Genomic DNA, 21,850 nt, shown 5'->3' on the forward strand with positions numbered 1-21,850 from the left:
TTTGTTTTCTTTTTCCCTATTGGAGGATGTAATAAAAGAGAAGAGAGAAAGTTCTCTTCCCATCTCCCCATAGACGGTACAGTGAAGAACGTTTGTGTTTTTTTTTTTAGCACAAATGTATGAACAATACCGTTTACTCAAATCATTATCTTCATTAAGACTTTTTACAATATATGTGTGGTAATCCTAATGAAGAATGAAATGAGGAGAAAGGGGAAGAGGGGACGGATATGGAAAGTGAAATGGTGAACTTTTCTCTGTTTTTTTTTCTTTTCTTATATTACCGTAGCTGCTTGTTGTTATTGTTGTTATCTGAAATTCCCTTTTTTTTTTGTTATTATTACTATTATTATTGTTATTATTATTATTATTATTATTATTATTTATTGAGGTTCTTCTTTTTGTTTTTTTGTTTTTGTCTGTTACACACATTTCTGCTTACACACCGTTATGCTCATTACTTATTTTTTTCCCCCCTTTTTCCCCTTTACTCTTCTCATAATGGTATTGTTGATTATATTTAATATTATTACCGTACTTTCTTAATATGGAAAGAAAAAAAACAAAAGAAAGAAAAAAAAATAATAAAACAAAACGAATAATATTTATAAGGCAATATCTTATTTATTTATTTATATTGATATTCTTCTTATTATAGTACCTACTCTGGTGTGAGATTTTTTTTTGTTTTTTTGTTTTTGTTTTTGCAGAGATGCAACAGAAGAATCCTTCTCGTCTTCAACCCTTATCTAATGACCCGAATGGTGCCCCGGGTTCATCTCTACAAGCTATTAAAATGCAACAAAAGGCACGAGAAGATGATGAACGAATACGATTAAAGCGTGTAAAGGGAGCTATTGTACTTATTCTGCAGTTTTTACTCGATCAAGGATACACAGGAACACTGCAGATGTTACAACAAGAGAGTCGTATATCTATGCAACAGTTTTGTCCAGCAGATAATGTAGATCTTCTCTCTATTATTACAGAATATGAACAATACTTTGAGTTTCGCTTTAATCGCCGTCCAAAACTCTTCCGTGCGGTGGATGGAGGACAAGATATCACAACAGAAATGCAGTCAGGTGAATGTATGGCTGTAAAAAGACGACCAAATGGAGGTTCAGCCGGTTCACGGGCAAAACGTTCACCGGGAAGTATTAATCTTAACAAGGTAAACTACGCCAATGTTGCCAACCTGCAGGATAGCCCACCGAGTGGGGCATTGGAGACACAGAAACCATCAGGGGCTTCACCACAAATTGCACGTGGTTTGGCACTCGCACAACGGCCAAATACTCCACCATCACCACAACGGAAAAGAATTGGAAATAATAATAATAACAATAATAGTAACAATCACAAGAAGAAGGGATTTGTTTCCGATGCGGCTGGTATTATGGGATTAGCTGGAGTTCGACTAGATCCAGCGTTGGATGGACAAAGTCCAAATAGTCCCCGATATGAAGAAGATGAAGATACTTTTTTTGGTCGTGCATTAAAGCCACTTCCACGATTTCCTACTTCAGAACTTCAAGACTTGGCTATGACGATACAACGAGATATTTTAGATGTAAATCCTAATGTTCGGTGGAATTCTATTGTTGCATTAGATGAGGCCAAACGACTTTTAAAAGAGGCTGTAGTGATGCCAGTTAAATATCCGGAACTTTTCGCTGGTATTGTACGACCTTGGAAAGGTATTTTATTATTTGGTCCTCCTGGAACTGGTAAGACTTTACTTGCAAAAGCAGTAGCTACAGAATGTCATACTACATTTTTTAATATTTCTGCATCTAGTGTTGTTTCAAAATGGCGTGGTGATAGTGAGAAACTTGTACGACTTCTTTTTGATTTGGCTGTTCATTATTCCCCAAGTACTATTTTTATAGATGAAATTGATTCTCTCATGTCATCAAGATCTGGAGAAGGAATGCATGAAGGTTCACGTCGTATGAAGACAGAATTATTAGTACAGATGGATGGTCTATCTAAGCGAAAAGGTGGTGAAGTTGTATTTGTACTTGCAGCCAGTAATGTCCCTTGGGATCTTGATACTGCCATGCTACGTCGACTGGAAAAACGTATTCTTGTTGGTTTACCAACACGTGAGGCACGAGCCACAATGTTTCGTCAAATCTTAACCCCTACAGCTGCTCCAGATCTTGATTGGAATGTTTGTGCAGATCTCACAGAAGGTATGTCTGGGGCGGATATTGATGTGGTTTGTCGGGAGGCGATGATGAGACCCATACGAATAATGATTGAGAAACTCGAACGGGCGGGTAATCCGGCGGATTTGGGAAAAGGACCGTTAAAACGGCCATCGGTGACGCTGGATGATGTGAAGGCAAGTGTGGCCTGTACACAGAGTAGTGTGCGACAGTCGGAATTGGAAAAGTATGATCAATGGTTGAAAAGATATGGTTCTGGTATTTCTTCTTAGTGGAAGGATTTATTAAGTATTGGTTTAGTTAAAGGGGGTTTATTATTATTATTATTATTATTATTATTATTATTATTATTATTATTATTATTATTAGTGGTGGTGGTGGTGGTGGTGATGGAAGGGTATTTGAATGTTTTGATTTTACTTTTCTTGTGAAGGATATACCTCTCTCTCTTTTTTTTTTTCGCTCTCTCTATATTGGTTACACAGAGTGAAAGGCGGGGAAAAAAAATTGGAACTTATAATGTATTTCAGGAAACCGATAAAAAAAAAAGTGAGAGGTAATGATTTTATTGCGCTATCGTGATGCTTCTCACTTAGGCAAGGGGGAGACAGAAAGAGAGAGAGAGAAAGGAGGATAAGGATGAGATGAGGTGTTCATACCTTACTTTCTTATCTTTATATTTACCTTTCTTTCTTTTATTTCTTTATTCTGTTTGCGTTTGTTTAGGTGTTGTTGTTAATTTCTTTTACTCTCTTGCCCTCTCACTCTCTCTCTCTCTATGTGTGTGGGCTACTATTCTAGATGTATCTTGCACTCTAGTGATACTTGTAAAATATACTTTTGAATCCTGCACCATGTCCATCGGCTCGGTTTTGAATGATTTCCTTTCTAACTTTTTCTTTATCTTGCTGTTGTTGTTTTTTTTTTTTTTTCTTTTTGTTTTACTTTGCCTTGTTTGTTTACTTTTTAAGATTGGTCTCATTCTATGTAAGATTGGTTTCTAATTTCTAGATCAGTACTTGTGGTAATGTGCTCAATAATGTACTCCCTTTTTTTTTCTTTTTTTTGTGTTTCAACAAATACATAGGCATTAAAGGAAGAAAGAAGAAAGAAACAAAAACAAACAAGCAAAAAAGCAAAACAAAGCAAAAAAAAAGGAGAAGGAGTCTAGTTTAAGCTCTCATTTCTTCTCCTTTCTTTTTTCTTCTTTTACCGTGCCCGTGGCTCTGTAAAAAAAAAAAAAAAACACCACCACCACTACCCAAGTAAATACTTACTCTAACCCTATAATTAGAATAGAATAGAACGAAGGGGGAAAAAAAAGAAAGAAAAAGGAAAATACCCCACTGATAGAAACCACTACTACTCCCTGAGACAAAAAAAAAAAAAACAAAAAAAAAGATGGATGCTGTGCGGGAGCGTGTGCCTGTTGTCATTCTCGACGCCGGCTCCCACCGCATTCGCGCCGGTTACGCCGACGAAAAGGGCCCCCGCCTCGACATCCCCGCACTCGTCGGCCAACCGCGGAACCGCGGCGTGGCGATGGCGGCCGGGATGAATGAGTACGAGATCGGCGAGGAGGCGCTCGTCCGCCGGGGAATGCTCACCGTCGGCAGCCCCATTCACGACGGCCTCGTCGCCAACTGGGACCACATGGAGAAACTCTGGGGGCACGTGATGTTCTCAGAGCTGCGCGTGACGCCGGAGAGTCATTGCTTCGTCGTCCCGCAGGATGTGGCGGCCCCGGCGGAGCAGCGGGAACGTATACTGGAACTCATGATGGAGACATTTCATGTACACTCACTTTTTCTCGGGGCGGCACCTGTGTTGAGTCTCTACGCATATGGACTCACGACAGGACTCGTGCTAGACAGTGGACGAGATCGCACAGTGGCCGTTCCCGTGCATGAGGGATATGCACTCGGGAGACATTTGGCAACCGCACCGGTTGCGGGCTCGGCTCTCACTAATCATCTCGCCACTCTTCTGCGCCGTGAAGGGTACAGTCTTGGGACCCCACTAGAGATGGAAGTGCTGAATCGTGCGAAGGAGGATTTGTGTTATGTACGACAGGTTGATTTTGGGGGAACTGAGAATCGAGATGGGATAGTGTCAAATAACGGGGATACGCAACTTGCAGAAGAGGTTTTTTATTTACCAGATGGAAATGCTATTCCATTAGGGGAGCATCGTTATCAAACTACAGAGGTTCTTTTTAACTTTGGCATTCTTGGAAAAGAGTATATACCTAGATCGCACTATATGACAGAACTTGGAGATGTCTTTTTACCATCATTTCCTATGGGTATTAGTTGGCTGCCTTTTGCGGCTATAAATAATTGTCATTCAGAGATGCGAGCGGCACTCTTTGCAAATATTGTACTAGCTGGAGGCAATGTCTCCTTTCCGGGAACACGAGAACGTATTGAAGCTGAGGTAACACAATTATATAGGGAAACACACACTAGTGAGGCGGTAACACCAATCCGTGTACACGATGTGGATTGTCGTGTCTACAGTACTTGGCTTGGTGGCTCTATGCTCGCACGTACTTCAATGTTTCCACATTTAACCGTTTCACGGCAGGAGTATGAAGAGCAGGGACATCGTGTAGTGCATTGTAAGTGTCAGTAAGGAATTTTTAGTGTGTTGATTTTACAAGTGTATATATATATATATATATATATATATATATTTTAAAACACAGACACACACACACACACACGTATGTACTTGTAACACACAAATACGTATGGTTTCACACAATAATCATTGCTCTTTTCTTGACGAATGCATGGAAATAAAGGAGGAGAAAAAGTGATCTGAAGAAGGAAAAGAAGAAGGATGATGGGGAGGAGGAAACTGTAGGAAAGACAGAGAGTGTAGAAGTAACTACTACTACGTAATATATAGTAATGAAAGGGAAGAAAAGCTGCGCAACTGGAAGCAGATGTTTGGTATGTTGTTCTTGTTCTTGTTGTTGTTACTTCATTTGCCTCTATACAGTTCTCCTCTTCAAATACAAAAACAAAAATGTACCAAAGATGCTGATATTGAAATTATTATCTGGAAAAAAAAAGAATTAAATGAAAGTGCGATTGCTCATATCATGTTTTTTTTTTTGTTGTTGTTGTTCTATGGGTTTGTGTTAATTGTTAAATATAATGTGTTTCACTTCAATAATTTGCTTTTTTTTTTATTTTATTTTTTTATTCTTTCTTGAGTGGAGTCTAGTGGACAAGGATTTGTCGTTAAATAAATAAGAAAAGAAAAGAAAAAAAGGAATTGATGGCGACTTCTCTTCCGGATAATACCACTATTGATGCTCCCCCTGCTCCAGCTATGCGTTCTGGACTTTTTGGTACGGATGTTTTCGCAAAAGAGACACCGTCTGGATTTGAAAGGATCACTGAAGGAACTGCAGTTGTTTTGTTCCCACCGGCAGCTGTAAAGAATGCGAAAAGGCAAAAGGAAGAAGAAGAAGAAGAAGAGGAAGAAAATAATAATAATAATAATAATAATAATAATAATAATAATAATAATAATGGTAATTTATACATCCATAGTGGGGATAATAATAATAATAATGATGATAATGATAATGATGGTCAGGCTGTTTTTTACAATCCTGCACAAGTAGTAAACCGAGATTTAAGTGTGTGTGCGTTATCCTGTTTTTCACGTTTACGTCGAAATGAACCGCGCCGCAAAGGCGGTACACGTGATGGAATTACAATTCTTGAAGCCCTTAGCGCTACAGGACTTCGGGCTATTCGTTATTATAAAGAAATTCCAGGCGTACGGTATATAATAGCCAATGATCTTGATCCAGATGCGGTGGAGTGTATTCGTCGAAATTGTGAGTTCAATGGAGTTCCATGTGTTCGACCAACATTGGAGGAAAACTTTCCATCTGATAACATTTCTGTGGATGAGGAAAATGGAATCATTTTAAGTGGAGGAGCTGTGATTCCAAACTTGGATGATGCCAATGATTTAATGTTTCGTCTTGCCACCAATCCTACGGTGTATAATGGACGACGTTTATGTGTTGTTTCCCAAACGACGACTTCGAGTACTAAAGGTAATAATAATAATAATAATAATGGTAGTATGGATGTTAGCAGTAATAGTAATAACACGCCTAGTGTTGAGCCATTACTTCAACAAGAATTAGTTGATGTTGTGGATCTTGATCCATATGGTTCAGCTTCTCCTTTTCTTGATGCCGCGATGCGATGTGTAAAGGAGGGAGGACTCTTATTGGTAACAAGCACAGATAGTGCTATTCTGTGTGGAAACTATCCAGATACATGTCATGTTAAATATAACTCTATTCCATCAAAGAATGCGGCATGTCATGAAATGGCTGTACGAATTCTTCTCGCCGCTATTGAACGTGTGGCTAACAAACACCGCAAGTATATTGTTCCACTACTTTCTCTTCATATCGACTTTTATGTACGATGCTTTTTCCGTGTATATACGCAGCCTGCAGAGGCAAAGCTTGGTCCTTGCAAATTGGGTTACCTTCTCCAGTGTAGTCACTGTCCGGCATATTGGGTACGTCCAATGGGTGTGGCTCGTATGCGAGCCAAAAAACGGGCAAGAAAATACGATGCTTCTCACAAAGAAGATTTTATTGGAGATAATAATAATAATAATAATAATAATAATAATAATAATAATAATAATAATAATAGTAGTAGCGGCAATAATAATATTAATAATATGAATGAAAATGAAACTAACTGTAAAGCTGATGTATTGGGTAGAGAAAGTTTTCCATCACCACCTTCACGACAAGAGAACCCAAAAATTACATGTTGTAGTTTGCAGAATATGTTGCCCTCTGAGAATTTCCGTTGTTGTAATGTTTGTGGGGCATTTGTAACCATCTCTGGACCCATATACGCTGCAGCCACACAGAATGTTTCATTTCTCACAGAACTATTAAAAGAAATTGAAGAGCGAGGGAAGGCGAAACAAATTACATCAGAGGCTCGTGTGGCTGGTTTAGTACGTTTGGCAATGGAAGAACTTCCAGACACTCCACTTTTTTATCAAATTCCAGATATTGCCTCCTTTGTACGGGTGCGTTGTCCACCCACACCGTTATTCGTTGGGGCTGTGGGTCGACTGGGTTACCGGTGTAGTCAAGTGCATTGTTCGCCCGCTGGTCTTAAGACGGATTGCCCGGCTGCTGTGTTGGTGAGTGTGATGCTGCAGTGGAAGGAGGAAGAGCAACACGCAGAGAAAGAGGAAAAGGAAAAGGAAAAGGAAATTTCAAACAGTGCGGTCGTTTCTGAAGTTGGTGTTAACAATAATAATAATCATAATAATAATAGGGCTTCTCTGTTGGAAACGGAAAATGTAAAGAAGTCTGGGGCTGTGGGGGTGCGAATTCCATTAGTGACTGCAATGGCAGAAGCAGATTTTTCATACGACAAACAATTTGACTTCCGCGGCTCAGTGACGGGTGTGGCGAAATTTATTCCCAACGCCCCCAACTGGGGACCCAAGCGACGACATCAAGGGGCCATGCGTGAAGAGGAATAGGTGTAAAAAAGAAAGAAAGGGAAGAAAGGAAGGAAGAGGTTAACAAAGGCTGTGAAGATGATAGAAAGTAAGGGAAAGAAGGATGAGGTGTGTTACTTGTCTTTTTTTTTTTTTCTATCTCCTTGTGTTTCTGTATAACTTCATTCTTTTTAAGTAAAAAAAAAGGCGTTTAAATGTGTGGGATTGCAACACTTCTTTTGTTGTTGTTTTTTTGTTGTTTGTCTTTCCTTCTCATTTCTCTCGTTGTTGTTCTTATTCTTGTGGTGATGGTAGTTCTGTCTGGAACTAATTCGCTGAAACTATATGGAAATATCATTCCTGTGTGTGTGTGTGTGAGTGTGTGATAAATGATATGATGAAAGTCTGTAGTTTTGTTATTTATTGCTACTCCTATTATTTTTTTCTTTACATTGCCTTTTTTCTTTTTCTTTTATTTTTTCTATATATATAAAGCGGGTCGAGAAGAAAGTAATAGTAATAATAAGAAAAGAAAAAGGTGGGTTACAACAAAATTTTGACGAGTAAAACAAAAAAAAAAAGAAACAGTTCTTCACATTAGTGCTGTAACCACACCTTTTGAGTATTTTTTCAAAATTAATGTTTCGTTCATCTGTTTATCGACGTAATATTTTTGATGCCTGTTATGTTCTAAACTTAGATCATCGTACAGACCGTTGGGCCCATGTACGTCGTCAAATGGACCGTGCAAAGATTCAAACCTTTCTCCATTCCCCAGCAAAAATTACACGCGTAAGTGGAATTGATGGAAAAACATTAGATGTGGAGTCTTTATATAAAAAAGGTATTATCACCGAACTCGGATATAATCGTTTTCTCCTACCAATAGAGGAGAAATTATTTGGAATGGATCTCACACCTGGAGCCATTGGATGTGCGTTAGGGCATCGAAAGGTATGGGAGATGATTGTAGCGGAAGAACGTCAATGTGCTTTAGTTCTTGAAGATGATGTGGAATTCCATCATAAGTTTCATCGATTACTTCCTTCTTTATGGTCTAAAGTTCCATCTGATTGGGGAATTGTTCATCTTGGTGGTTTAGATCTCTTAGCGGGTGGTAAACCCCCACGGCCGTTTATTGATGATGGGATTCGTCTTGCCTATCAAGGACACCGTGAACTCACTGCGTATGTTATTCATCAGAAAGCTGCCCAACGTTGTTTGGAGTTATCAGTACCGATGACTTGGCAGGTGGATACACATATTAGTAGTAACTTTGAGGAGGATCCAGTGGCGAAGGATAAATATATTGTAGATCCAAAGATGTATGTGTTTCAACCTTCTTTGGCTATTCAGATTACTTCGTTAGGGACAGATGTGCAGAAACATCCATCGGATAATCCACAGCTTGAAGATGCCGCACGACGTATGCGGGAGTTTGTTGCAGGGGAGACATCCGTACGTTAATAAATGATGATGATAATAATAATAATAGATCAGATAGATGGTCAGTCGTCGTTATTATTATTATTCATCATCATTATTGTTTTTTCTTGTTGTACTCTGTATTCTTTCTCGTTCTCGCTGTTGTGATGGAATTTATTTCAAATGATACATTAAATAAACATGGAAGAGCGGGAAAAGGAAAAAAAGAAAATGGAAAACGGATAAACGGAGTTTTTTCCACTGCTGTTTTATTACTGTTATTATTATTATTATTATTATTCTTTTGGGGAGGGGCCTCCTCTTCCTCTACAATTTCTTTTTTTTTTTTTTTTTCTACACTGGGTATGAAACCTACGTTTTTTCTTTTTTAATTATTTTTTGTATATTTATCCTACACTATGCATATGCTCAGTAGTTCTTATTATCATCAACTCTTCTTTTTTTTTTCTCTTTTTGTTATTTTATCTAGCACCTCCCAGTGAAAGAGGAAAAAACTGGGAATCATAGTACAGAAAGAGAAGAGAAGAGAAAAAAAAATCGGTACCTAGAGAGAGAGAGAGAGAGAGAGAGGGTGCCATTTCTCTTTTTCACTCTTTCCCTCTCTCTGATTCTCTTATTTCCTCTTTTTCCTTTATATGTATATATCGTATAAACAAATTGGATAAGGATATTATTATTATTATTATTATTATTATTATTATTATTATTATTATTATTACAGATGGATCCACTTAATCCACTTAATCCCGTGCAGTTCTACAGTCGATCTGCCACAGCGGAGCGTTGCAGTTCCTCCTCATCTGTTCAAGCCTCTATTGGCATGCTCTCTGTTGGCGCAACACAACCCCGATCACGGGCCCAAGAGAGTATTAACTCTAGTAGTATTATACAGTCAAGGGATGCATGGAAACATAACCGAAATGTACAGGGGAAATCAATGGATCCATTAATGAATCGTCTACAATATCAATACCCAATGAAACCTAATGAATATCTCTACGGGAAAGTTCCACATGCCTCTGAAGAACCCTCCGCGAGTATGAGAAAACAGACCGTGGAAAAGGCAGAGAACTCTATGAAAGCTGTACAGGATGAAACGGTAAGTATGCTTAGTAGATATCTTCCTAGAATTACAACAGCCCAACCTACATCAGATTCACTATCAATAGATAAACAAGGTTCAACAGATGAAAAATTTGTGGATGATCGTATTACTCCAAAAACACTTCAAGCTTTATTACAAAAAGGATGTAATATTGCAACTAAATTCGCTGGACAGAAAAGTGCTAAAAGACGTCATTTACCAGTAGAAGAAAAAATATCTCCAAATGCTCATATGGAAGCTTTACGTACACAAGTAAAACGTTTAGAACCTCCTTTTGTGGAATATATGCTACAGGCAAAAGTGTTTGATCGATCACGTAGTGAGAATGACCCAACCCCGCGTGAAGTACTTCCTATTACAAGTATATTATCAAAGGAAAAGAAAAAAGAACAGGCTTCTCCAGATGAAAGTAATTCAAAACTTATTACATCATCATCATCTCCTTTACGTAAAAAGGAAAATAAATCTCAGCGACGTTTATCTATGGTTTCATCTAATTCTTCTTCTCTTTCTGCAGATGAGGCCAATACAACTCTTAGAGTACCTTTAACACGATCTACCAATGTAGGTGATGATTCTGGTATTATTGAACAATTGGTTGCTTATGCAGCGGCACGTCGTCGTCCAAGTTTAGGCTCTAGTGATCCATCTAAAAGCCATTCTGGTATTCCCTCTTGTCATCCATCGTACAAACCTATTTTTTCTGCATTAGATGCTGTACTTTCTGTAAGTAAAGAATATGAAAAAGTACAACAAACTTGGCCAGGTGGAACAGCTATGCATGTTTCTGCAACTCGTCAAGGAATTATTAATCGTATTACTTCATTAGAGTCTTCACGTGTACCTCGTGATTTATGGGTAACAATTCATAGTCCTACTTTCCCTGGAAGTAGAAGACATTGGGAACATGATGTGGAAAAAGTAGTTGGACGTATTCCTGCTAAAAGTTCACTTTTATTTCCTGCTGTAAAAGCTACTGGACGTGCTCAGGTATATTTATTAGGGGATACACTGGATAGAATGTTTCAAGATATACCAGATGCATTAGCTGTATTAGCAGATAAAAATATTGCCCAACGTCTCTTACCAGAACCCGCAAATGATGAATCGATAAATAATAAAAGTTCAAGAGATGTAGAAAGGTTATTAAATCCAGAAGCTTTACAAGAATCCGATACAGCACATGTACAATATGTAGAAGCCGCTAAACATATTATGGAAATTGTAGATATAGGACTTGTAGAACTTGTTCGTCAAATCGCAGGATCATGTGCAGAACGTGGGGCTTTATTAGATGCACTTCGTCTTGTTATTACAGATGTTACTTCCAGTGCTTTATGGTTACTTGGTTATTGTAAAGAACAGGCACGTCATGAAGCCAAAGCCCGTCGTGATTTAATTGTAGATTTTAAAAAAGATGTGGAAGATGCTGTTTTATTACGAGAAGAAGTTCGTAATATGCGAGTGGAAGTGGAAAACCTTCGTCGTGCGAATGGTGAATTGGAAGGGAAAGCATCAAAGTATGATACTCTAATGGAACGTTTACAGTTAAAAGATAAGAATTTCTCAAAACATTCTCCAGAGCATCATTTGAGTTTACTTATGGAATTAGAAGAGAGTTATACACACTTAACAACGAAAGGTTTAGAAGAATTGTATGATATGTCTAATGTTCTCTTTGATGAAAAAGATAAAGTAGGTGATGCCCCTACAACACAAATGAATAATTTGAAAATAAATGAAACTGTATTAGCAAAGAATGAATTATATATTGAGTCTTATAGACTTTTAAGTGCTTTAACAGATGCTTTACAAGCTGTAGATGGAGCCTGTCAACCTTTATATGAATCCCTTACTTTACCTAAACCCACTTCTACAGTAAATGTAGCTTCTATGAAATGGGCAGATATTGCCCGAGTGGTGGGTTCCTTTGAGGCGGAAAAGAAACATCGTCAACATGTTTTTGATGTCTTTAGTCGTTGGAATGCCATTCAAGACTCTAATGATCATCCTACTCGGATTTCATCATCTACTGGACGTGTAACATATGCAGAAGATGGGGAAAATAATAAACAACGAGATTTACCAATCACTGCTGGGGAAGGAGGAAAAGAAGAAGGAGATGTTATTAAGGGAACAACAACAACAATGAATGAAATACAAACAATCGATTCAAAGTCTCCACAGGGTAAAATAACACAGAGACGACGTTTACGACCCATCACACGAGCGGATTTAATGAGTATGGGAATAACAGATTGCACACCAGAAGAAGTAAATGCCTTATATGATTTAAATCTAGATATGGCTAATTATCTCCGGCCCACGTGGATTCCCCCTGGTGAATATGAACTCACCGCAAAAGTTATTCGAGATATGGTTCATGATGTCAGTGACTCTTTACGGCATATCACACTTCGCATGAATTCTCTTGCCAGCAGTACACTTTTAAAAGATAGTTTAAAACCACTACCAAGACCACCAGAGAGACCAGATGATCCCTGTTCACTGTGTGGAAGACGAGATACAGTGGCGATGGAGAAACGGAATAAAGGAGAGGCACTTCAACGAGTGGCAATGGAAGTTCAACGTCGATATGAAGAATTAATGAAGAAGTGTCAAAAGGCAGAAGCGGATAGAGAGAATTACCACAGAGATTTACAACGTTTTCAAATACGTGAGAAACGACAAGTACAGGAATGGGTACAGCGGGAAAGTGAATTACGACAGGCGAATGCCGCACTTGTGGAGGAGAATCGTGAAATGGCACAGCGAATCTTTTTATTAATGCAACAAGTGAAAGGAGAAGAGTCTCATCACTCAGATTCATCCGATAGTCAATCTGATAGTTCACATGGATCTGCTGGTAGTACACATACAAGAAATGTATAAATAAATATGAATATATATATATGGAAAGTGGAAAACTAGAAGATACAAGAATGGGGAGAAGAAAAAAAAAAAGAAAGGAGTTGGTGGAGGTGATGGAATAATCTGAAACAAATAATACTTTTTTCTTTGTTTTGCAGTTTATATATATATATATATATATGTATAGATAGATATTATATAAATATATATGTGTGTGTATTATATCTAGAAGATATCATGAAATAACATACACATTGTATGTGACGACGATACAAATAAAAGTATTGTTTTTCTTTTCTTCTTTTTTTTTTTTTGTTATTGTTGGAACCTTTCAATGTTTTTTTTTTTTTTTTCTTTTTCTTTTTGTGTTGATATTCTTCACATATATTCTGATTGTGTGAAACTGTATTGAAAACGAGAAATATGCTCTCGTTCTTATTCTTTTGGCTTTTCATGACTGCTGTTTCTCTTTATTGTGAGTTTCTTTTTTTATTATTATTATTATTATTATTATTATTATTATTTTCTTCTCTTCTCGTTGCTGTTGTTTTTTTATTCTAGATCATATAGTTATATCTCTCTGGAGTGACCGGTGAGAGTGGAGTGAGGATCAAAGACTCCCTAAAAGGAAGAAGGGATTAGGGTTAAAAAATAGAGAAACCACAACTCCCCAAATAGGGTTTTCCTGATCACATCAACAACAATATTATTATTATTATCATTATCATCAAAAACCATAGTAGTAAGAACAAACAACCAAAACAGTGAGAAGTAAATTGAAAAGAGAAAGAAAAAAGAAAAAAAAAAGAGAAGGCAAAACCAACAATTTTTTTTTTTTTTTTTTACTAGGAGTATATCAAAGTTCAATCAGTAAAGAGACACTTTCTCTTGTTGTTATTGTTCTTGCCTATTAGCTTTTCTTTATATATATATATATATTTATTTATTTAATTTACCTCTGAGTGAGTGTGTATATATAAAAATGTTAGAGCTCTCCGAGATCGCCCCCTTCGATCTCAATATGGAGAAGGTGGAGCAGATGGTGATGCACATAAATTCCAAGTGCGCATCTCTACAACGTCAGGTGGCCCTCAGCTCACAGAATCAAAGCGTATCATGTAAAGATATACATACAGACTCTATCTCATCAGAAGTAAAGTTTCAACTTCCCTCCACTCAAGATGAGAGTGCGGTGACTGCAAGCCACAGCGGCACTCCGCACTCCACTCATTCACTTAAAACCCGCAGTGTAACGTATTGGAGTGAACGTGAACTCTTTGTAGCCTCATCGGAGTTGTGTCAATATCTTAACGGTGGTGTGGATTATCGAGCGATTTCTTTACAACTTCAACGAGTGATGGAAATTCTTCTCACATTACTGCGGGAGGATTTACAGTTGGCACGTGAGATAGATGTACTTCCAGGGGGAACTGTGGATCGTATCTTCACTGTATTCTCAGATCTCTTTCGTGAGGGAAAAAATCTTTTAACAGTAAATGGTGTTCTTCAAAGCGATTCACGTTTTTTTGAACAACGGGGCAGTCAATCAACTGCTGTCCTGGAAGAAAATCAACAACAACAACAACAACAACCATCTGCAATGATGAATTCACAATCACCACCGGATTCTCAAAATAATGGTAAACGCAGCAACGGCAAACAAGGATTACATGTTACCATTTTTAATGAAAATGAGGATTCTTCTAAAAGTGAAGAAGAGTATGAACCTTTACATCTTAATACCTGTGGGAGTGCATTAGTTGGGGAAGATTCTGGATTTCGTTTTCCTGTCGCAACACCAAAAGATGATGTTATTAGTATCAGACAAAGCTCTAGTGTGGGAATGAATACTCAATCAAGTATAGGTGAAAGTAATGGTAGTCCGTTGAAACCAAAAGGAACTTCGTCCGATACTAAATCTCGTTATCAACGTATGGAAGAATTATATGATACGTATTGGAAATCTGATGGAATGGATATGATAGCAGATATGATGCAAATGGTATTTTTAAAAGAGTATGAACAAAATGTTAATAAAACTGCACAGAAAGAAGACTTTTCTCGATTTAAAAAGGACCTTGACGAACGGATTATGCCTGGTTTAAAAGATTATGATACCTTTCAATTGTATACATTAGATCCATCTACACTTCGATCGGATTATGTAGTAAATTGTCTTCATAATCATGTAAAACCCAATGAAAAGATATTAGATATGTTGACTACTCCTTCATTATGGAGAGAAACTCCATCGCTGGTTCTTTCCAATGTGAATCTTGGTGATGCTGGTGTAAAGTCATTCGCACCATTACTCCCACGACTAAAACATATACGCCTTTTGGATTTAAGTTCTAATGATATTCATGATACTGGTATATCCGAGTTATGTACAGGATTATTAAAACACCCCACATTGGAGGCATTGGATATTTCTCATAATCCCATTACAGATGTAAGTGGAAATGCCATTCTCCATCTCGCTACACAATGTCCACATTTAAAAGTGATCCGACATGAAGGGATTACATTTAATCCATCTGCAGAAGAAGTATTGGCCCAACGTCTAGAACGAAACAGAAGAGCTACCAATCCACCATGGTTACCGCCTGGTTTTGTGGGTGGACATGCCGTTTATGATCGTGGAGACTTGTGGAGACCAGTCTTATCCACACGACTGGCGCCTCTCATCACTCCCACCTCCACGATATCATTGGAACATCCAACAAGTAAGGGAAATGTGGAATCATCGCAGAGAAATGCGGTAACACCAAATTACACACATAACTCCACTATGCCTCGGTCGTTGGGAGTATTACAACGGGTTCGATTGCCTTATCGAACTGCGCAATTAGGAAATATTAGGGCTAGTCGACGGGAAAGTAAAAGTTCACCTCGTTGATAGGATCATTGTTAAGATAAAGGTATAGGAGGAATAAAAGAAGAAGAAGAAAAAAAAAAGATATACCAACAAGAGAGAGAGAGAGAGAGTGAAGGAGGATGAGTTGAACATGTTTGTGAAGAGCAAGAGAAGAAGAAACACTAATGGGAGGAGGGGGAAGGAATAATAAAGAAAGAAAAAAAGATGGAAAGTATAGGCAATTAATTTAAAAAAAAAAAAGGAAAGGAAAGGAAAAAACGGTTGAGAAATAAGACAAATACTCTTTTTTTTTTTTTAACTGCAACGTGAAAAAAAGGGAGAGAAATGGATGAACACTGCAAATGTATAACGGTGTGAAGATCTGAGGTGTCATTGTACTTGTATAGTCGTTTGTTTTTGCGCGTTTTTTTTTTTTTGTTGTTGTTCTTGTTATTGTTTTTCTTCTGTGGTATTAGTGTTTTCTTTCTACCTATTGTTTATGTTTATGGAATTGCAGTAGAAGCAGTAGAGTAGAGCTCTACTCTGTCCCCTTCAAATGTTAAAGAAGCAAACTATATCTATTTCTACTCGCGTTTCTGCTGATGTTTTTCACTTTGTATTGAGCATCTTTTTTTTTTATTATTTTTATTTGTTGTTTTTTTTCTTTTTTGTTGATTGAACGCGCGAAATGCTTTATTATATGTATATACGAACAGTCAATCCTTTCCCTTTTTTCTCCCCTCTTCAACATCCGTCTGATTATAGCTATGGGTTCATATCATGACAATAATATTGTTTATTGTATTTGATATGGCCGGGCGAAAATCAATTATTATTATTATTATTATTGTTATTAGTTTTTTTTTTTTGTTACTTCACCGGTATATTCCTTTCCAGGCTTTTCTTTTTTTTTCTTTCTTTTCTATTGGTGTTTCGTCTCTTATTGTTCTTCTTATGCATGTAAACCTCAATGTTGAAAAACGAGTCTAGACGTGATGTCAATGGTTGTTTTTTTTTTTTTTGTTTTTTTTTTTTGTATTATCTACTACTCTAGTGCTAGTGGCATAGGTATTTATTGTGTTTTTTTTTTCCTCTTTTGTTTGACGAAAGCAAAGAAAGAAAGAAAAAAAAAAAAGAAGTGAAATGAAAAGGAAGAGAATCCTCAATTATATTAAAGATGGTGTTTTTCTTTTTCTTTTTTTACCGTCTCTGTCATGTGAAAATGAGGTTTTTTTTCCCTTTTCATTCTTTGTTTGTTCGTTTTGCGACTGTATCTGTTATTATTCTTTTTTTTTCCATGTTTCACACCTTCTTTACACTTTCAAGAACCGTATTATATATATATATATATATATATCAAGACTTTTTCTTTTCTCTGTTCTCGTTATTCTTTTTTCCTCTTTTTTCTTTTACTCTTCTTGCCGTTAATATCCTATATATATAAATATAAAGATAGTTGTGTGAATGTCAAAGAGTGTGGCCCCAGCCCGATCGGGTCCCACCCGCCGATATGCCGCGACGGTCGAAAAGGGCGAAAACGCCTGGCGCCGCGAGTGGTCCGGTTTCATGTCGAACGTCAACTTGAAGGAACTGCGGAAGGGCGGCGGTGTTGTTCTCCCGAAGGCCGCCGATTTGGAGGTCGCCGCGGAGGGAGAAGTGGGGCACAACTTCTCATATTTATTTGCCTCCCCAGCAGAGAAGAAGGCCGCACGACTGGAGAAACAACGGGAGGAAGAGGAAAAGCAAAGAAAACGTATGCTGGAAAAGAGTAAAGTAACGGATCCATTGGCACACTTAAGTAAACATGAACGTGCGGTATATGAGGCACAGAAACGTGGTTTAAACACAGATGGAATGTCACGAAAGGAATTACGACAGTTTTTACATTTAACTATTTCTAAAGAACAACAGGAGGCAGAGAAACATCAAGAGGAATTCCGACCTCATGAACTGATGGATGAAAAACTTCAGTGGTATCAACAAGGTCCACATCCAATTGATATCATTGCAGAAAAACTCGTTGTGAGGAAAGCCACAAAAAAAGGGAAACAACTTGGATTACGTTATAATTACTATATGCCTCATCCTTCTTGGCTTGCAAAGCGAGAACAGCGACGACGTGAACGACTTTTAGTGGGTTTAGGACGTCGGTATATATTTGATGATACGGGAAAGATGTTGGATGCATTTGCTCCAGAGTCTCATATAGTATCTATGAGTGGAATACATATACCAGAAGACAATGAGAAGAAAGAGAAGAATAACGAAAAAGAGGTGAAAGAGCAAGAAGATGTTGGAATGATGGAGATGGAAACCCATATACAAAATACTTCTATAGAAAGAAAAGATAATGCTGGGGTATGTACTAGGACAACAACAACAACAACAACAATAGTACCAACATCAACACCATTAATTGGTTCAGATATTTTGGTAGATCCACGTAAAGCGTGTACTTCATTTGTACGTGCGGTAGTAAAAGACCGAAATGTAGCAGATGCTATTAGGAATGCCAACATCACCACCTCATATATCAGTAGTTCACTTGTGATGGGTCCTAGTATTGGGGCAGAGGATCTCCCGAATGGTCCTAATACTGCTGCTAGTACGGCTAACACGGGGATGGAGCGAAAAAGAGTAAGAGAAACACCTGCACGAAAAGCAAAGGTGGTGGAAAAACGTTCAAAAATGGCATCCTTTGAACCATAATTTACAAATATGAAGAATAATAACATATTTGTTGGGAGGATAGTACTATATATATATATATATAAATCCTTCATGAATTTGATATTTAATTCATATTTTTTTTTAATCCTGTGTGTGGTTTCCATGAGAAGGATAAAAAGAAAAAAAACAATAAAGAGTCGAGTAAAGCATTTTTTTTGCAGTTTATTATTATTATTATTTGGTTGTTTTTGTTGATCTTGGTCTTATGGTGTAAAACACATTCTTTTTTTATTATTATTCACATGATGGTTTTTTCCCCATTACTTTCTCTTTTTTTCTTTTTTCTTTCCTTCTTCGTGAAGTGCACCGAAGACAACGAAATAGTAAGGGCGCAAAAAAATACTCTATCGCTACAGCGTCGGACGACCACTTCTTTTTTTTTTTTTTTATTGGTTTGTCCATTCTCACAAATACGATTGATACCATCCCACTATTATTATTATTATTTTTTACTATAAATATATATATATATATATATAATATAATAGTAGTAGTATCTCTTATTCTTTTTATCTGTTGGTAATGGCCCCAACGGATCCTCGAGAGTGGGCCCGGAAGGTGCGGTCCAAGACGCCGGTGTTGTTGGAAGTCGGACGGCCTGCCCCGCGGGCGGTGTTGAGTTTCGGTGGCTGCGGATTTCTCGTCACGTACGCCCTCGGAGTGGCTCATTATCTCCAGCAGGAGAAGGCGGAGTTCCTCGCACACGCCTATCTTCTCGGCGCCGGCACTGGAGTGATCCCAGCGGTCGCCCTCGCCTGCGGACCGCGGGCTGTGAACATTGAGGCCGTGCGAGATGCCGTAGTGGATAATCGCTTTCTCGTTACAGACGAGGAGGCACGAATAGCGGCATTTACAAATTGTATTAACAAATTACTACCACGTAATGCGGTGGAGTTGGTGTCTGGTCGTCTTGCATTAACTATAGGATTCTCTAACAAAGATCCTGGGTATATGGCACAGTCGAAGGCAAATATTCATTTTGGCCATCATATTGCTCAGTGGACAGATGTGGATGATCTCGCGCAGTGTATAATGGCAGCAACAGCACCAAATACGGAGAAACCTATGATCTTTCGGGATGCTGATAACGTTATGCGTGGTACTATGATGTCACTTAGTAGTGAACTGGATCAATATTGCCGACATATATACATACACGGTTACTCTGGTTATCGCTACAACAGACATCAAACTCGACATAATATTTTCTTTGGTCGTCATGGTTTTCTTGCCAATACACATTTTTCATTTTGGCGTCAGGCTTGGTTGGCTTTTGCACCAAATGTTGGTGGAGAGGCGAGACGTGATGAACTGTTAGAGGCATATGATGCTGGATACAATGACGCAAGGCGGTATGAACGATGGGAAGAGGATCCATATCACTTTGCAAAAGCAGATCGTTCACCAAGTGATGATTTTAACTTTTGGCAACTGCGAGCAAATTTATTTGGAGGTAAAGGGGCTGAAGAACGATTTGAACTTTGAGGTTTTTTTTTGTTGTTGTTGTTGTTTTACGTTGGTGTTTGTACGTATGATTGTATAATGTGTGTTTGTATGTTGGTGCCACAAGGATATTCCATGGTTTCTTGTGTTTAGAGGTTAATGTATTATTAGTTTTATTCTTTATTTCTTGGTTGTTGGAGGATATCTTTGTATGTGTACTTGTATCTCTCATTTATACTATCGTTTTTTTTTTTTTTTTTTGAACTTTTAATATTCCTGAGGGAAACTAAGCGAATACCACTGCATGGTGAAAACAGGATAAATACAGAAGAAAGAATATTAAAAGGAGGGGCAACGTAGAGAGATTGAGTAAGTAAGTAAATCTCTGTGTCTGTGAGGAGAGAGTTAAAAAAAAAAAAAAACAAGAACAACTGACTAACTAACTAAACTTCCTTAGTGTGGAAAATAAATGTTCAAGCATAGAGATAATATTGCCCACTCCCCTTTTACTACAGATCCACAGGGAAGTGGAGCTACTACCATGAGAGCGGTGAATTTCGCCCAAGACCAGCAGTCTTCTGTTAATAGAGGCAATAGATCTACACTTACTGGAGCTATTCCAGCTACTGCAGTGGCGAAGAAACGTCCTCGTGATATTCGTGGAATTGAACGTTTTAGAGAAGTTGTTTATGGAGAAAAGGGACTTCCTCGATTTCATGCCATGATCTCACGTAATCCAATACTGATGTATCCTCCAGAAGGAATAGATGCTGCTCGAGGACGATTGCAAAAGAAACAGGAAGAAGAAGCAACAAACTCACATTGTCAGACACTGAAAGAAAACCAAAGACCAATGGAAAATGGAGATGAGGCATTATGGGCCATGTTTGAAGAACGAAAAGCCGCAGAAGAATTAGAAGAAGAAGTGTTCTCTACAGAGAAGGAAAAAACAATGATGGGAAAAGATTCCATAGAGGGAAATGAGGCTATTGAAGAGATAGCACCAAACCCCTCCTCTTCAACTGTTAATCCTCCTGATTCCATTTCTCCTTTGGGAGGGAAAAGTGATAAGGAATTGGCAAATTATCATCATCGTCAGTTAGATGCTCTTATTGGACTTTATTATGAATTTAATCATCTCACTTTCATGAAATTACCGATAAGTGATACATTACAATTACTACAAAGATGTGGTAAGGAGGCAGTGGCACATACATTAGAGTTTGAAATGCAGTTACGCATGCGTCGTGAAACTCGATTAAAGGAATTGGAAAATTTAGATAAAGAGGAGAAAGAATTAAAGCAACGTGAATTGGAAGCACAGGAAATGGTGCTGGCAATGGAACTACAAGCAGCTGAAGAGGCACATCACACCTTGGAGTGTACAAATAATGATGATGTCGGTGATGATGATGATGTTGTTCCTGTATTACCATAGAAAATATAAAAAAAAATATAAAAAAAAATAAAAAATAAAGCCTTCTTTCCCTTACTAGTTAAGTTTTGGTTAAGAAGAAGAAAGAAAAGTATTGAACACTATCCGTTTTAAATAACGTTGCTACAATTATTTTCAGTGTTTGGTGGGGTGATCCCATATATTTATTTATGTATATATTCCTTTATTAATGAGTAGATGAGGTGTGGTGGTCTCTTGTTTTATTTCCATTTACTTCTTTTTCTCACTTTTTTTTTTCTCCTTCTCCTTTT

General features: G+C 37.8%; 9 protein-coding genes across 9 annotated transcripts; all 9 read left to right on the plus strand.

The window, feature by feature from the left end:
- Window positions 1-712: 712 nt before the first annotated feature.
- Window positions 713-2,446, plus strand: TM35_000301390 (putative katanin; the record flags this gene model as incomplete). Its single annotated transcript, XM_029028462.1, has 1 exon — window positions 713-2,446. The coding sequence occupies one exon, from the start codon at window positions 713-715 to the stop codon at window positions 2,444-2,446; it is 1,734 nt and encodes a 577-aa protein (XP_028880165.1).
- A 1,129-nt stretch (window positions 2,447-3,575) lies between these two features.
- On the plus strand, window positions 3,576-4,808 carry TM35_000301400 (actin-like protein; the record flags this gene model as incomplete). Its single annotated transcript, XM_029028463.1, has 1 exon — window positions 3,576-4,808. The coding sequence occupies one exon, from the start codon at window positions 3,576-3,578 to the stop codon at window positions 4,806-4,808; it is 1,233 nt and encodes a 410-aa protein (XP_028880166.1).
- Window positions 4,809-5,462: 654 nt separating this feature from the next.
- Window positions 5,463-7,733, plus strand: TM35_000301410 (N(2), N(2)-dimethylguanosine tRNA methyltransferase; the record flags this gene model as incomplete). Its single annotated transcript, XM_029028464.1, has 1 exon — window positions 5,463-7,733. The coding sequence occupies one exon, from the start codon at window positions 5,463-5,465 to the stop codon at window positions 7,731-7,733; it is 2,271 nt and encodes a 756-aa protein (XP_028880167.1).
- Window positions 7,734-8,330: 597 nt separating this feature from the next.
- On the plus strand, window positions 8,331-9,158 carry TM35_000301420 (putative glycosyl transferase-like protein; the record flags this gene model as incomplete). Its single annotated transcript, XM_029028465.1, has 1 exon — window positions 8,331-9,158. One exon carries the CDS (start codon window positions 8,331-8,333, stop codon window positions 9,156-9,158), a length of 828 nt encoding a protein of 275 aa, XP_028880168.1.
- Window positions 9,159-9,858: 700 nt separating this feature from the next.
- TM35_000301430 (uncharacterized protein) lies at window positions 9,859-13,134 on the plus strand (the record flags this gene model as incomplete). Its single annotated transcript, XM_029028466.1, has 1 exon — window positions 9,859-13,134. The coding sequence occupies one exon, from the start codon at window positions 9,859-9,861 to the stop codon at window positions 13,132-13,134; it is 3,276 nt and encodes a 1,091-aa protein (XP_028880169.1).
- Window positions 13,135-14,095: 961 nt separating this feature from the next.
- On the plus strand, window positions 14,096-16,012 carry TM35_000301440 (uncharacterized protein; the record flags this gene model as incomplete). The annotated part of the gene is made up of 1 exon (XM_029028467.1): window positions 14,096-16,012. One exon carries the CDS (start codon window positions 14,096-14,098, stop codon window positions 16,010-16,012), a length of 1,917 nt encoding a protein of 638 aa, XP_028880170.1.
- Window positions 16,013-17,434: 1,422 nt separating this feature from the next.
- TM35_000301450 (uncharacterized protein) lies at window positions 17,435-18,679 on the plus strand (the record flags this gene model as incomplete). The annotated part of the gene is made up of 1 exon (XM_029028468.1): window positions 17,435-18,679. One exon carries the CDS (start codon window positions 17,435-17,437, stop codon window positions 18,677-18,679), a length of 1,245 nt encoding a protein of 414 aa, XP_028880171.1.
- Window positions 18,680-19,222: 543 nt separating this feature from the next.
- On the plus strand, window positions 19,223-20,185 carry TM35_000301460 (uncharacterized protein; the record flags this gene model as incomplete). The annotated part of the gene is made up of 1 exon (XM_029028469.1): window positions 19,223-20,185. The coding sequence occupies one exon, from the start codon at window positions 19,223-19,225 to the stop codon at window positions 20,183-20,185; it is 963 nt and encodes a 320-aa protein (XP_028880172.1).
- Window positions 20,186-20,612: 427 nt separating this feature from the next.
- TM35_000301470 (uncharacterized protein) lies at window positions 20,613-21,581 on the plus strand (the record flags this gene model as incomplete). Its single annotated transcript, XM_029028470.1, has 1 exon — window positions 20,613-21,581. The coding sequence occupies one exon, from the start codon at window positions 20,613-20,615 to the stop codon at window positions 21,579-21,581; it is 969 nt and encodes a 322-aa protein (XP_028880173.1).
- Window positions 21,582-21,850: the final 269 nt, after the last annotated feature.

The sequence above is a fragment of the Trypanosoma theileri genome (genome assembly GCF_002087225.1).
Source record: "Trypanosoma theileri isolate Edinburgh chromosome Unknown TM35_Tth_30_V1, whole genome shotgun sequence".
NCBI classification, from domain to species: Eukaryota; Euglenozoa; class Kinetoplastea; order Trypanosomatida; family Trypanosomatidae; genus Trypanosoma; species Trypanosoma theileri.